This window comes from Miniopterus schreibersii (assembly GCF_964146895.1).
Source record: "Miniopterus schreibersii genome assembly, chromosome: 1".
In the NCBI taxonomy this organism is placed as follows: domain Eukaryota; kingdom Metazoa; phylum Chordata; class Mammalia; order Chiroptera; family Miniopteridae; genus Miniopterus; species Miniopterus schreibersii.
Genome location: NC_138101.1, coordinates 37,812,753 through 37,828,956, shown reverse-complemented (window position 1 = coordinate 37,828,956; position 16,204 = coordinate 37,812,753). Strand labels below are relative to the sequence as shown.

The following is a 16,204-nucleotide window of genomic DNA, read 5'->3' as shown; positions in this document are numbered from 1 at the left end:
GTTTGGCATGCTCTATTTCAGCACTCCGTTGGATTATAAACCCGCAAACAAGTTCACCTTGATCTTTCACATTAAATATAAAATATCTCAGGGACAAAATTTGACATAAATCTAAACCAGTGGCAGAAATAAAATGGGCTCAACTACAATAAAACACCAGAAGTGCCAGAAACACAAGCCTGGAAGCTCTGCTCGCTGGGAAATATGGCAAACAGTGTTTCTCCTGAACAGAATCAGAATCACTGCTCGTCCATCAACAGCAGCAGCCCGCTGCTGCAGGGCACCCTCCCCACACTGACCTTATCTGGAAAGATCCGGGTGACGGTCACTTTCTTCCTTTTTCTACTCTCCACGACTTTCAACGCTTCTTTCTTGCTGAAACTTAAGAAGTGGACTCAGAAGAAAGAGAAAGGGAAAAAGCTCTCCAGAATGAAGGTGCTTTTAAAACATCTGACTTTAGCCAACCTGTTGGAGACTCTGATTGTCATGCCACTGGATGGGATGTGGAACATCACAGTCCAGTGGTATGGGGGAGAGCTCCTCTGCAAAGTCCTCAGCTACCTGAAGCTTTTCTCCATGTACGCCCCGGCCTTCATGATGGTAGTGATCAGCCTGGACCGCTCCCTGGCCATCACGAGACCCCTCGCTGCGAGCAGCAGCAAGCTGGGACCGTCCTTGACTGGCTTGGCATGGCTCCTCAGTAGCCTCTTTGCTGGACCACAGGTACCATTATCATGAACTTGGCAGGCCATGGCAATCACAGATCTCCTGTTGAAACCTGAGTGCCACATTGTATTATTGTAAGTCAGAGGCAGTATTGCATTACCGTTAAGAGCCTGGGCGCTGAAAGTCAGAGAGTAGAGTTCAATCCTGGCGCTGGTACTTTGGGCAAATTTCTTAACCTTTCTGGGTTTCAGTTCCTTCATTTATAAAATAGAGGTAATGCCTACTTCATGCAGCTTTAGTGATGATTAAATAAGTAATGTATTAAAGCGTCTAGAATAATCTCTGGTATGTAGTAAATACTCCCCCAAAATGTAGCAATTCTCAAACTTGATCTCATCCCCACCTTAGTCTTCCATCTATTTTTCTTCTTGCTCTGGTTGACATGGTAAATTGAGAGGATCTTTAGGAACTATGAACTTTGCGTAGATGGAAAGTATTTGTGACTTGTCTTATTTGGGACTTCTTGAGTGGAAACGCTAAGAGTGCTGTCATTGCAGTTCAGAGAATTATTCTCGATTAGTGTATTGTTCTGAAGTTTGCAGCTGAATGGGACTGAGTAAGGAGGAAATGTGGGAAATCTTGAACTTTTGAAATTTTGAATATTTTCCTGAGGTTGACTCGAACTTTTCTTGAGGCAAGTTAGACTGTAACCGACTGTTAGCAAAACTCTAAGACTGCTGGTGTAGGCACAGGCCCTCTCCTCCAGGAGGCAGATAGATATATCGCCAGGTTGTTATCAACAGAGGCTCTACCTGGTTAATCTACAGAATCTGCCTTTGTCAGCACTCATACCTCTGAAGGAAAGGACACATTCTTGCAAATAGAAAGATCCTTTAGTAACAAATGAACAAATTATCTGTATGCTTATAAATATACTATATGATTAACCCAAGGTACTAGGATGTGTCAAGAAGTAAAGTCAGTTAGCCAGGATCCTCCCAAACCTTGTCACTGCAAATGGAAATTTATCTAGGCATTTTAAATTGGCCAGAAGGTTAAAAAAAAAAGGAGCGGAGGGGAGGGGAGGGGAGGGGAGGGGAGGGGAGGGGAGGGGAGGGGAGGGGAGGGGAGGGGAGGGGAGGGGAGGGGGGGGGAGGGGAGGGGAGGGGAGGGGAGGGGAGCCATGCAGGATTTACAAGACCCTGGAAAGTAGGGTAACTAAATTTTCCCACTAATTCCTCACTTAACTAATATTTTTTCGATATTAGATAAATTTAATTAGTGTGTTTTATGATACGAAAAAATGGGGAAAACAAAGTGTTTTTATTTCCCTGAAGAAAAGTATATTACAACTATTCTCACAGTGACTAAATATACAAGAATAGGTTTAGCAAATATGTTACTTGAAATGAAGTTATTTAGCTAAGACTTAGGTCCTGAAATTTTCCATTTTGTTTCTTTAAAGTATGAGTGCTGCTTATTTATTTGTTTTCTTGGAGAAGATAACCACAAGTTAGGTTCCTAACACTGAGCCTGGTACTGATGAAATAAAGAAATTGCCCTCAAAGAAAATGTCATTCATTTGTGGGAACAAAACTTACATAAAACTAATATAACTATATACTAAATTGTTTTAAACCTATTGCAAGCATAAGAAGAGGGAAAGATGAGTCTGAGTTGAATGGTGAAGGAAGATTTTAGGGTAAAGGTAGGATAAGCCAAGTTTTTAAAGAGGAATGGTATTTGGATGGAAAAAATAAGTCAAGGATCACGTATGTTTTTCAGCAAAGGTTGAAAGTGTGATTTTCATCCTGAGATGTGTTTGGCTAAAGTGAAAAATTGAGAGTTGGGACTAGCAAAAAACTAGATTTGGCTATTGATTTTCTTTAACCTCATAGGACACCATGTCTTTGTCATAAGGGAATGTGATTGTGCTGTTTGTCTGCCTTTTCCTCTAAGGAATATGCTCCTAAATAGTGGAGACTGTTGTGTTCAACTTATCTCATATTCACAGTACCTAATAAGATACCTAGCAAAAATAGAAATTTAAAATGTTTGGATACTCTAGGGTTTTTCCAGATCAAATGAATCTTTCACCTTTTACTAACAAAAAGTTTGGATAAGTAAATTAATGAATGGGAGTAAAATGGATTTATATTATAGAAGACATTGAAAGCCGGGGGAAATTCTGAAATTAATGTGGGAGCCACGTAGCTCTTGTGAGTCCTATATAAAGAGTAAAATGATTTTTTTCTTTTTTCCAGTTTTATTGAGAAAGGATTGACATACATCACTGTATCAGTTTAAGGTGTACAGCATGATAGTTTGACTTACATATATTGTAAAATTATATTGAAAATATGCAGTTTTTGCGCTTATAAAATTGTTTACCATAGGATATTGGTACGTAGCTATAAAGAACAAGTCTTATTTTTCCTTAAGCCTAGTATTTCACAAAGCTATCATGACATATACATTGCTGTGCCCTTCTTGTTTCATAAAAAGCTATGTAAAATGGGGTGCCCTTTCCTTCACTGGGAGCTTCTTCATTTTAATGTAAACTCAAATGCAGTCCTAGCCAGGGGGTTCAGTTGGTTGCAGAGCCATCCAGCGCACCCGATGGTTGCAGGTTCGATTCCCGGTCAGGGCACACGCCTAGGTTTCGGGTTTGATCCCAGTGGAGGAGTGTGTCGGGGAGGCCACTGGTGGATGGCTCTCTCTCCCCTTTCCTCTCTCTAAAGTCAAACAGCCTCAGGTAAGGATTAAAAAAAAAGCAAATGCAAAAGCCTGGCACATGACATTCACAGTCGCCCTTGGGTCACAGCCAGCATGCACCCTTCCAGGGGGTCGCTTACCTGCCCCCTTCTGCCCGTCTGCCCCCGGTGCGCCCCCGGGGCACTGAGCGCAGGGCCTCACTCTGCGCAGCCCAGGCTCCCCCACTGCGCCCAGCTCCAGCCCGGGCGCTGAGCCAGCCAGGCCGCCTGGCCCAATGCAGCGCGCTTCCCTTTTCTCAGCTGTAAAGCGACCTCACGATGACAATCTCCTGCCAAGTGCCTTCTTGTGCTTCAGCACGTTCTTGACGTTGGAACGGCTGAGTAGAAGTGTACAAATATTTTTAAGATCCCTTAAAACATAATGTGAAATTGATTTCCAGAAAAACTGTATATTGTTTCTTGTGACACCCTCCATGTAGAAAGTGCCAGTCTTTTTGAATTCTCTTGAATTTAAATACACAAAATAGTGTCTTTTTCATATATATATATATATATATTTTTTTTTAAATCTTCACTCAAGAATATTTTTCCCATTGCTTTACAGAGAAAGTGGAAGGGAGAGAGAGACAGAGAGAGAGAGGAACAGCGATGTGAGGGAGACGCATGGCTTGGCTGCCTCCCCCAGGAGGCCCGCCAGGGCTGGGGATGGAGCCTGCACCCTAGCTACATGCCCTTGGCCAGAATCCAACCTTCAGTCTGTGGGCCAACACTCTAACCACTGGGCCACACCGACGAGGGCTCTTTTTCGTATTTTTGGTTACTAATATTTTGACTAATTAATTTGAATATTTTTATCAATTTTCTAAAGGTAACCTTTGACATTTATTTATATGATGTTGTTCTAGCACTTTGAGTGATTTCCTTGAACTTATGATATCTTAATAAATGTAACACTTCATCTTTAAAAAAAGACTTACATATATTGTGAAATGATTACCACAATAGGTGCAGCTAAAATTCATCATCTCGTTCAGATACAATAAGAAAAAAAAAAGTTCTTCTTTTGATGACAACTCGTAGGATTTACTCTCTTAACAACCGTCCTATGCATCATACAGCAGTGTTGAGTACAGTCATCATGTTATACATTACTAAAATAATTTTTAACAAAAATATTTTAAGAAAATTTATGTAGAGAAGACAGAGACAAAGAAGCTCTTTTAGATCATCTAGCAAAGAGGCGATCAGCCTGGGGGCTAGGGTGGTGTCAGAGGGAATTGATAGTAATTGCAAGGGACATTTCAAAAAAAAGCAAAGCTTGGCAACAAATTGGCTTCAGTAATAGGGGGTTAATAATAGAGGGGAGTAAAGTAAAGCTCTAATATTTTTGATTTAGGACTTTTAACTGTAAAACCACAGAAATCGACAGTCAGGTTGAGAAGAAGAGTGCTAGTGCCTTTGTCTGCCTGTCTGTTTATTTGAAAGGGGAGGAAAGGCAGGCTTTGAAAAAAGCTAAAAACATTTGCTTTATGACATGATATTGGCAATATAAGGTCTTTATATAAGTACAGCTATTTGGAAAGTAGTTGGAAATTTGAAATACTGATGTAGATGAAAGTGGAAACAGAAGTAGAAATAAGTTAATTTATGATAATGACTGAAACACAAACCCACAATTTGACTCTTTTAAAAAAACTCTCTGAGAGGCTGTAAATAAAATATTTATTTATTAACTCAATTATTTTCATATAAGTATATCACAGCAATAATAGGAAGAAAATACCAAATATTTATCTAGCTTGATGTAATAAAAAATATATAGAATTAACTTTAAATTGTTTAGGAATTTCAAGGAGTAGATAGCCTGACCTCAAATACATTACTCTCAGAGATTCATGTGAGCATGGGCCACAGAGAATAATGGTGTTATATATTTTTTCACAAAACAAATGACCCATCTTTACTTTCAGCAGCACTTTAAATTTGTAAAGAACTTTGTGAAGTTTCCTGGAAAACTCAAAATATGTAATCTTATTTTATATTTACATTAACTCTATGAAGTATATTAGAACCATGCTATTATCCCTATTTCATGTCTAAAAGAAAGTCCAAAGAGAACCTTTGAGAATAATGACATTCAAACCTTTTTGGCAGTAACCCAAAGTAAAAAATACATACTACATAGATATGTGCTTTGTCTGTCTGTCTTTCTCTCACACACGTATAACTGAGAAAAGATTTTCATTAAATAAGTATCTACTTTATTCCATTTTATTTTTTTATTGTTGATTACAACTAACTGATAGGCTCACCCTGCAGTTTGGAAACCAGTGGTTTAAAGGGATTCACTGGCTCTCCCAGCGTCACTTGGGCTGTTGTCTTTTTATTAAGGCCAGTTTGTCTTTTTATTATGGCTGTCTGCTCTCTCCGAATGAATGGGGTTTCACCCTGTGACTAACGTTACATACATCTGATGAGGAAGACAAGACACAGAGAGGGCTTCTTATTCCTAGACTCTGACACACGGTGAGTGTACGTCATGCTTCACCACACTCTGTGGACAAGCCCATTGGCAAAGATGCATTCTGTCATGGCTAATTTACAGTTGAAAGGATGACTGTAATCTTCATCCCTTGGTGCATATATTAATTTTCAATTACTTGAGTAATTCATTACTAGGTTAAAAAAATTTAACAAGTTCGTTGTCAAAATTTAGGCCCGGCAACCTGGGAATTTATAACATTTCACTACAGCTCAGAAAGACCAAATTTCAAATTAGCCACCTTGGTTTTCCACCTTCCTTATTACTAACCTCAGAAACTAAATTCTATGATGGATTGGGGGTATATTTCCAAAAGTTTTAGCATAGTGTACTATAGGAACTTCCAAACTTTTTACTGGTAATGAAATAAATAAAAAATTCTATGTAAATCCTTAATAAATAAAACAGATATAAGTGGATCCACTCTAGTCGAATCGGGACAAGGGAGGCCCAGTCCTCTGCTTGGCCTTTCACTAGCCCCAGTCATAGCCTCTCTGAATATCTCACATTTCTCTGCAACAAAGTATGATAGGCTGCGGGACAGTAGAATGGCATGGGTATTGGGTTTAAATAAAGTTGGCTTCAAATCTCAATGCTACCTGTGTGATAGACTTACTAGCTATGTGATTCTGTATAATTTACTAAGTTTAAACACAATTGTAAAGACCAAATTATAAAGAATAAGATATAGAAAACCATCTAGTATACGACTTTGCAAACACTCAATTAACGTTTATTCCTTCCCTCCTCCTGTCTTCATTCCTTCTTTCATCGAGTCAAAAAAGAAAATAATAGGGAAATACGGTTATTAAAATGGCCCTAGCCTGTTTTGCTCAGTGGTTAGAGCACCAGCCCGCGGACTGAAGTGTCCCAGGTTCGATTCCGGCCATGGGCATGTACCTTGGTGGCAGGTTCGCTCCCTGGCCCCACCGGGATGTGTGCAGGGGGGCAACAGATCGATGTGTGTGTGTGTGTGTCTCTCTCCCTCCCACTCTCTCTGAAAGGCAATGGAAAAAATATCCTCAGGTGAGGATTAAAAAAGAAAAAAAGGACAGTTCTTTGAAAACCGCAAAGAGAACTGCTTATCTAAAGGCTGACAATTTCAACTTTCTCAAGTTTCTGCTGACCGAGAAGTAAATTTGGCCGACCGACGGCCTAGCCACCGAGCTCTCCTACTCACCGTGCAAGGCGCGAGTGTCGGCGCAGGGAAGCGGGCCTGGGAGGCGGCATGCTAAAGGAAGGCAGAGGGAGGGCGCAGGGGAGAAGGGGAGGGAAAGGCGCAGGGAAAGAAGGAAAGCTTCAAAGTGAAAACAAGTTTAAAAAGGCAACAAACATGACCTGAAAGAAGATCTGATTTAAGAGCATCTGTGGTCAGGCTGGTAAGTACATGTTGAAGAGAAAACATTTCCTGAATTAGGTGTGTCCGTATATAATTAAAAATTACATGGTTTTCAATGACAGTCATTTAAGACCACAAGAATTCCAGGGTAGCAGATTATTTGCAGAAAGAGTTCATACCACTAGCTCGTACCACTGCTTAATACGAAACATTACATATTGACAGTATTTAAATTCTGTAGTTAACCTAGGCCTGCAGGCAAGGCATACGAGCCACCCTTTAGTCTTTGGTGTAGAGATGTGTGGTCTGAAGATGTGTGGAGGCTTGCCTCGGCACAGAGAATTTTCAGCCCTAGAATGCATGCACTTTTGAACTTGACAGGCAGCTTAAATTCAATAAATACTCATCACACACATTCAGTGTGCCAAGAACTGTACTGGAACACCATAATAGCTTACTAATAGCAGAAATAACAACAATGATGGTGATGGTAAATAAATAATAGTATGGAGGACAAGTATTGGACAGGAATTTGCTAAATGCTTTTGTGTGCATTATTTCATGTAAGGGTCCAACAACCCTATAAATTAGATACAATTGTCCTCCTTATTTTATTCATGAAGAAACTAAGAATAAGAATATATTACATAACATGCCCAACATTACCACCTAGTAAGTGGAGGTGTCAGTGCATTCAGTTAACTCCATACCCAGAGCTTTTAACTACTACACTATACCACACTCTGCAACAGTGTCTGCTTCATTTTTTCCTGTAGGAGGCTGGAGAAAGAAAAGACAAGAAAATTTTAAGGTGAGAATAGATAGTCAAGGGATTTCAGGAAATAACTATATGGCATATATTTGTAAATATATAAATAAATACATATGAATGCATATTTATAAGTTCTGTGCCTCAAAAAGTTTATTATAATAATGGTTATAATTTATAGAGTGCTGTGTGCCAGGCACTATTCTAAGCACATTCCAAGTACTGATTTGTTTCATTGTTATGACAGCCTGTAGGGGTGGATAGTATTAACATCTCCATTTCATAGATGGGAAACTGAAGCACATCATCTGAAGATAATTACCTTTGGAAAAGTTTAGGTAATGGTGTAAATAGTGTGAGGTAAGGTGAGGGTTAGAAATAATATTCTAAAAAGAAATGAGCATCTGCAATTGACTGTAAAGAAGAAAAACAGATTGCTCTTGTTTATGGTAAAATAAAGCAAACGCTGATGAAACTGGGGCCAGGGATGAGAGAAACATAAAAAAAATTAAAACAATATAATCCAAGGACAAAAGAACCACTGGAAGTAAAGTGATCCCTCTAATAATCATTAAAATGGACATCACCTTGAGCATAAAATAAACTGAACCAAGCCTCAAACAACTAGTTAATGGGCAAGTAACACTCTGCTTTTCCATATCGCTTTCTTATACCCCTCTTTTTGAACTTATCACAGCCTATCTTGTATTGCAGGTGTCACATACATGCTATATCTTCCTTACCAAATATTTAATTCTCTGATAGCAGGATATATCTGGTTTATTTTTTAGTACAGTCAGCACCTAGTATAGTTTTTTACCAAGGAGTTGTTTTAAAAATAAGCATTTGTTGCCCTGGCCACGTGGCTCAGTTGGTTGGGGTTCGATTCCTGGTCAGGCCACATACCTAGGTTGTGGGTTCAATCCCCAAATGGAGCGTGTATGGGAGGCAACCAATCAATGTTTCTCTCTCACATTCATGTTTCTCTCTCTCTCCCCTTCCTCTCTCTAAAATCAATAAAAATACATAGCCTCAGTTGAGGTTTAAAAACAAAAACCAAAAAAAACACACAATCATTTGTTAAATAAAAAAAAGATGATAACCTAAATTCAAATTATAGTACTATATTTCAAAGTCACTATTATTGAAAGTTTCATCATTATAACTTAAAAGTATAAAATGTTAAAGTGAAAATGTGGCCCAGTGCAGAGCATAAAGTCAAACTCAAGTCATCTGGTTCCAAGTACAATTGGGAAAGTGGAAACAGAAGTCAAGATCTTAAGGAAATGTAAGACTCTCAGGTTCTATGAAAAGTAACCCTTCCAAAGACTTCAGCTCACATCTGTTGGGTCAATTTAAATAAGGTTGCTTGAAAAGAAGTATGGAAAACTGAAAGAATCGCTTTGTACTGAGGAAAAAGTTGGTCTGGATCATAAAATAGGCGGCATGTTTGAGTTTCCTGATTTTAAGAGTATTGAGATGATCATTGGGCGCCCTCTAGTGGATGAATTTTAAAATTATTTTTGCCTTTGAAACTAAAAGACAACATTTTAATTACAAAAAGAAACAGGATTGTATTTTATATTATATTTACTTATATTTTTATTACATTTATAGTTTATTAAAATTTTTTTACTGTAAAATCAAAGAAAGGAAATATAGGGTTTTTTTTATAAAGCATATTTCACTCCTGCTCCATCACCTGAAAAAGGAAACAACTACTGGGACTGTTAAATAATTAAATTTAATTTAAATTTACTAATTCAATCAAACACTTAAAAAAATAATGCTGCCCCTCATTTGTTTAAAATAAATCCTAGCAACAAAAGCAAAAATAAGCAAGTGGAACTATATCAAACTATAAAGCTACTACACAGCAAAGGAAACTATCAACAAAATTAAAAGACAACCTACCAAATAGGAGAAAATATTTGTGAATCAGGTATCTGATAAGGGGTTAATATCCAAAATACAGTAATTCTCCCTGAACCATATACATGGCAGTGGCCCCCATAAGATTTTAATGTAGCTGAAAAATTTCTATCAGCTAGTGAATGTTTTGTCAGCTAATGAACCTTCTGGGTTCTTAGTGGAGACTCCTTGTAATAAAAGACAGATTAATAAGAGAAAAACAAACATTTAATAACATGCATACCTCATGTCTACATGAGAGAGACTCTCGAAAACAGGTAACCTTACATTCCACCTTCAGCTGAAGAGAAAAGATGTTGAGAGTGGGGAGACCGAGTTATGTTATGCAGATTTAATGCCTGTTGCATTGATAAGAATTTCTAGAGATAGTCATTCTTTCTTGGTACTGGGAAAGAGACATCCTTACAAATGTAAATGTTTTTTATAAAGGGTAACTTCTTGTTTTTTTCAGAGCTTTACCCATACCTGCTGTTTCTTAAAATTAAGCAGCCTAAAATAATCCTTATGCCAAAATGGCATATTTTGGGGTGACATTCTGTTCCCCTACAGCTCCTAGGCAATAAACCAGTACAGCATGTTACTGTACTGAATACTACAGACAATTGTAACACAGCGGTAAGTATTTGTGAATTGCATTGTGATAGGAGGCTACAGCGTTCACTAGCTGACAGAAATGTTCCCTCCCCTCCAGAGGTTTGCATACGTACACTCTATGATGTTCCCACAGTAAGGACATCCACTAACAACGCGCTTCTCAGAACAGATCCCCGTAGTCAGGTGGCAAGGATTGTACATGAAGAACTCATGCAACTCAACAGCAAAAACAAACAAACCCCCAAACAACTCAATTAAAATATGGGCAGAGGATCCGAACAGACATTTTTCCAAAGAAGATCTATGAATGACCAATGGGTACATGAAAAGTGCTCAACATCACTAATGATCAGGAAAATGCAAATCAAAGCCACCTCACACCTGTTAGAATGGCCTGAAGGGGATCAAACCATACAAATGTCCAGTTATAAATGTCATGGGGACGTAATGGACAGCATGGTGACTCTACTGTACATAAAAGTTGCTAAGAAAGTTGCTGAGAGTTTTTACAATAAAATGAACATTTGTAACTATGTATGGTGACATGTTAACTAGACTTATTGTGGTCCTCATTTTGAATATATACATAGAATCATTATGCCGTACACCTGAAACTAATATAATGTTATATGTCAATTATAAGTCATTTTTTTAAAAGAAGAAATAAAAGTCTACAGATTTAAAAAATCCTGTAATATTTTTGTTTGAATTTACTTGCTATCAGTTTTAACGTGCTGGGCACTCTTATCTTTTCACTTTATTAATGTTTCCTGGTAAATTACAGTTTCTCAGTGGAAAAGCTTGGAGTGGGCTTGAGGAATGAGGAAAGGAAGAATAAACGCCCACTGCAACTTGTTCATGAAAACTACGTGTAACATTTCTTTAACAGTTGGTTCAGTTTGTACATTTTTAAGAGACATAATTTCCTAGAGGAAAGTTGCAAGAATTGTACAGAGACTTCTTGCATACACTTCCCTCAGATTCCCCAAATATTAACATTTTACTACATTTGCTTATTTGCTTTGTTGTCTCTTTTATACAATTTTTCTGAATTGTTTAAACGTAAGTTCAGACAGGATGTCCCTTTCAACACTCCCGTGTGACTTTTCTCACAGGTATCAAAATCAGAAAGTTAGCACTGATGCAGTGCTGATATTTAATCTCTACGCCTTGTTCATATCTTACCAATTGTTGCAATAATGTCCCTTTGACAGAGGAAAATCCAAGATTATGTGGTGGGCTGAGTTGCCAGGTCTCTTCAGTCCCGTTTCCACGACCACCTTCCCTCAGGCTCTTTTTTGTGTTTCATGATATGGACATTTTAGGGGTGCAGGCCAGTTGTTTTGCACAACGCCCCTCAGGTTGTGCTTGTCTGATGTCTTTTCATGGTGAGATTCAGATTATGCTCCTTTAGCAGAAATGCAACAGAAGCGGTGCTGGGTTCTTCCTACCGCATTGTGTGAAGAAGCAGGTGCTGCCGACTGGGCCCATTACTGGCAATCTGAACTTTAATTGATTTGGTTATTTCTCTACTATAAAGTTATTTTGCTCTTTATAATGACTAAATATACTGCAGGTAGACGTTTCTAGATAATGTAAATACCTGTTCTCTGCAAACGTTCGCCAGTTTTTACAATGCGCTGCCGGTTCTTGCCCGGACCACTTATTCTTTTAGAGTGGCCACCACTGTCCTCCGCTGCTCCTTTCTGCAGTGACCAAGGACTTTCCCCCTCGTTTGCTTGTTCTGCTTTGCAATTTATTTCAGCGTGGTCTCATGTATTCTTACTTGACTCGGTAGTGTGTCACTTTTCTGTCAGGGTCCCCTCATTTTCATGCTCACACTGCCCTAGAGCCGCCCCTTCACGCGGGCTCCCCAGCGCCTTGGACAGGCCCCAGGGCCTCTGCTCCCCGGCTCTGGGCCCCACACGCTGCTCGAAGCTTTGCCTGCCCCTCTTGGCATCACCCTCTGCTCCGAGGAGCTCTTGTTTCTTTGGAAGAGAATGACAGTTAGAAACCAAGATCTGGGCACTAATGTGTCATTGTCCCAAGAGCCTCTCAACAGACAGAGCTGGAAAATAAGTGAAAATACACACATGTCTGCACACACAGATATATACGGGGTTTCCCCCAAAAATGTATACGCACACTTTGAATAATCATAAAGGCAGTGCTTATTAAAATACATTTCATTTTCAAAATGGAGCTACCAGCTGTTAAAGCGTGTGGACATTTTTGGGGCTCCCCATATATGTACATACAGATAGATATTTTCCTTGCTTTTTTTTATAGCCAGATAGCACTCCATCACATGGGCCACCAGAGTCATTCAGCTACTGTTCTGTGAATCGGTACTTAGACGTTTTCAATGCTTTCCGACTACGAACAGCGCGTCAGAGGAGGACCCGTGTGAATGTATTTTCATACTATGGAGGGAGGGGCGCATCTTCAGAGTAAATTCCTGGGCTTGGGATGGCTCCATCACAGGTAAACGCAGACGCACTATACCGGTTCCAGCCACACACCCTCCCGGAGTGGTTGTACCAACTTGGGCTCCCACTGGCAACGTTGGAGATTCCGGCTTCCCCGCAGCCTCGCGTGAGGCTGTGCGGCTATGCTTTGCCATCTTTGCCAGTTTTCACAGTGAGAAGGCATTCAGCGCAGCCTCGACCATTCTCTCCCGTGAGGGAGGCTGAGCACCCCTCATGTGTGAGGGCCACTGTCAGATCTTTTCTGTGAACTGTCTGTTCATGTCTTTTGACCACTTTTGGGGGGTTTTCTGTCTCAAAAATAAAATTTAAATATGTATCTTGGGGACACATTCCAAATGCCAGATACAGTTTTAAGTGCTGCAGATGGGATGGTGAACAAAATTATTTGCAAAGTTTACTCAGCATAATTGCACCTGAAATTCAACTACAAACAAGGCTTAAATCCTTGGTTGAGGGTTGCTCTGCAAGTTTGAAATAATTTCCAAAAAAATCCAAAATTGCATAGATCCATTCACATTATCCAAACATATTTTAAGTAAAGATCCACTTCAAACCTTTCATAGAAATTCCAAAAGGGTAATATCAAGGACCTTAGCAATTGCTTTGGGCAACAACATGCTTGAAGGCTAGCAGGATGCAAAGAAAAAACTTTCAAGAAAACATACAAATACTGTTTGAATTAAATAACACAATTTTTTAATTTTTTATTTCCTTATACAGTTATATATCTTCAGAATGATTCATTTAGCCGATGGCTCTGGACAGTCGGGAGGCTTCTCTCAATGTGTAACACACTGCAGTTTTCCACAGCGGTGGCATCAAGCCTTTTACAACTTCTTCACCTTCAGCTGCCTCTTCATCATCCCTCTTCTCATCATGTTGATCTGCAACGCAAAAATCATCTTCACCCTCACTAGGATCCTTCATCAGGATCCCCACAGTATGTAGTCCTTAGATTTGGTGTTAATTATGGGTAAACAGTTTTTAAAAAGCAATGCCCATGGTGGCACTTAACTATGGGCCAGATACTGTTCTAAGCAGTTTACATAGATTAACTCTTTTAACATGCAAAATCACCCCAGGAGGTAATACTTTTATTATCTCCAATGTACAGATGAGATTCTATCTCCTAATGTTCTAAATTTGCACCATGGAATTGAAGATGAAAGGACAATTACCCCATTTACCCAGCATAAGCATTGGCAAATTCTTCCTGCTGGGCTGTCACAAGACTGTATCAGACCCCCCATATCTAGAATAGAGCAAAGCACAGCTCAGTGAATGGTAGCCAATGTATTTGTTAAAAGTAAGCTGTTCTGTGTCACATCAAATCCCCAATATTCACAAAAAATAACTATGCACATTTGTATGTGTATGTGCGTGAGTGTGTATGTGCTGGATATGCGGAATATTGCTGAATACGTAATTGACTGTTTCATCTGAAACTTTACAAATGTGGTTGTGACGTTTTTGCTTCAGTAACCTGGTGTATTCTCAAAGACTAAAATTTATGACTGTATAAAGCAAGCATGGTTATGTTGGCACAACAGCCAAGATGCAGGGAACTGAACTCCGCTCAGCCTCAGTCTGCGCGCTTAAACTTATGCTCTAAGAATTTGAATAGCCCCATATTTCAAATCCAAATTAGTTTGGTAGAAACTTAATTTTAAGAGCACTATCATTTTTAATAGTTTCTATTCATTGTATGATATAGTGGAAAACTTGAAGTATAAACATGCTTTTTCAACAAAGTATCGTTATTAAAAACATTGGAAATATTTTCATTATATTCATTGGGTTGAATTAGTCACTCTCTCTTCCTTTTTGTCTATGTTAGTTTTGAAATAAAACGCGTCTTTAAACACCTACTCTTTTCTCTTTCTGACAGAACTACGACTGAATCGATCCAAGGATAACATACCGAGCGCTCGGCTGCGGACCCTAAAGATGACGGTCGCGTTTGCCACCTCGTTTACCGTCTGCTGGACTCCCTACTACGTCCTAGGGATCTGGTATTGGTTTGACCCTGAAATGCTGGACAGGGTGTCAGACCCAGTGAATCACTTCTTCTTTCTCTTTGCTTTTTTAAATCCATGCTTCGATCCACTTATATATGGCTATTTCTCTCTGTGATTATTAGACTACACAGGAAGTCTTGTAAAGAAGAGCAAGGCAATGGGCTTCCCCGTTTGAGAATGATAAACAGTTGAAGCATACATACTTATAAACAAATGAGTTTAAAGTTATGCTATCATCCTTTTTAAAAAACAACAACAAAAACACACGCATTGTCAGAGACTCAATTACAAGGGAAAAAACCTTCAGGAAAAATCTTGAAATTTTTTCCCTAATCATAACCTTCTGAATTAATTTCTGCCCTTTCTGAGGGCACATTATATGGGTTTCCTATCACTTTCTTCTCGTATAATAATGTATAAATATTTAAAATAGCCTTGGCCTAAGGCAAAAAGATACCAAAAAGTGAGGCTGAGAAACCGCAACACAGTCTTATCCTCAGCAATCCTTGGAGAGTTTTTCTCCAGAAGGGCTTAGCGGCAATTCCGACCTTACGCTACGATAGTATGTGGAGCACAGGGACAGTACGTCCCCTCCCCATCAAATTTATTTTCCCTCCTATGGTTAAAAAAAATGCAATGAATCCAATTTTTTGTTTGGCCTCAAAAGCATTCTGATGTTTGGAGCACTCAGCAACTGTCCACCACCCACTCTGCCAACCCGACAGGACTTGTAAGTAGGGGTTAGAACGGTCCTCTAAGCTGTACAGTCTATGGAGTTTGTGGGGATTAAGTACAGTGTTAATTACGTTGTTTTAAAATACAATCGCTTAAAGACTTATACCAGTTATTTTTTTATGTGAGATGCCCTCTGATGTTTTTTCATATAGAATCTGTGTTTCCCACACCTGGTCTTTATTTTTTATACCCTCTGTTTTAATGTGAGGGATTTGTTTCTATCTTCTGATCTTAAATAAGAAATCAAGCAAATGCACAAGCAAAAGATATTTGATATGTAAAAGAAACTCTGCAAACCACAATTTCAATATATACATGTCAAACAGGACAGCAGAGTACTGGGAGAAAGCAAAGGAAAAACTCTCTGTAAACGGGTACCCAACACTTACTGGCAGTCACATTAAGT

At 39.1% G+C, this 16,204-nt stretch overlaps 1 protein-coding gene across 1 annotated transcript; it reads left to right on the top strand.

Moving 5' to 3' along the window:
• Window positions 1–204: 204 nt before the first annotated feature.
• On the top strand, window positions 205–15,178 carry GNRHR (gonadotropin releasing hormone receptor; the record flags this gene model as incomplete). Its single annotated transcript, XM_081141907.1, has 3 exons — window positions 205–723; window positions 13,766–13,985; window positions 14,934–15,178. The coding sequence occupies 3 exons, from the start codon at window positions 205–207 to the stop codon at window positions 15,176–15,178; spliced, it is 984 nt and encodes a 327-aa protein (XP_080998033.1).
• Window positions 15,179–16,204: the final 1,026 nt, after the last annotated feature.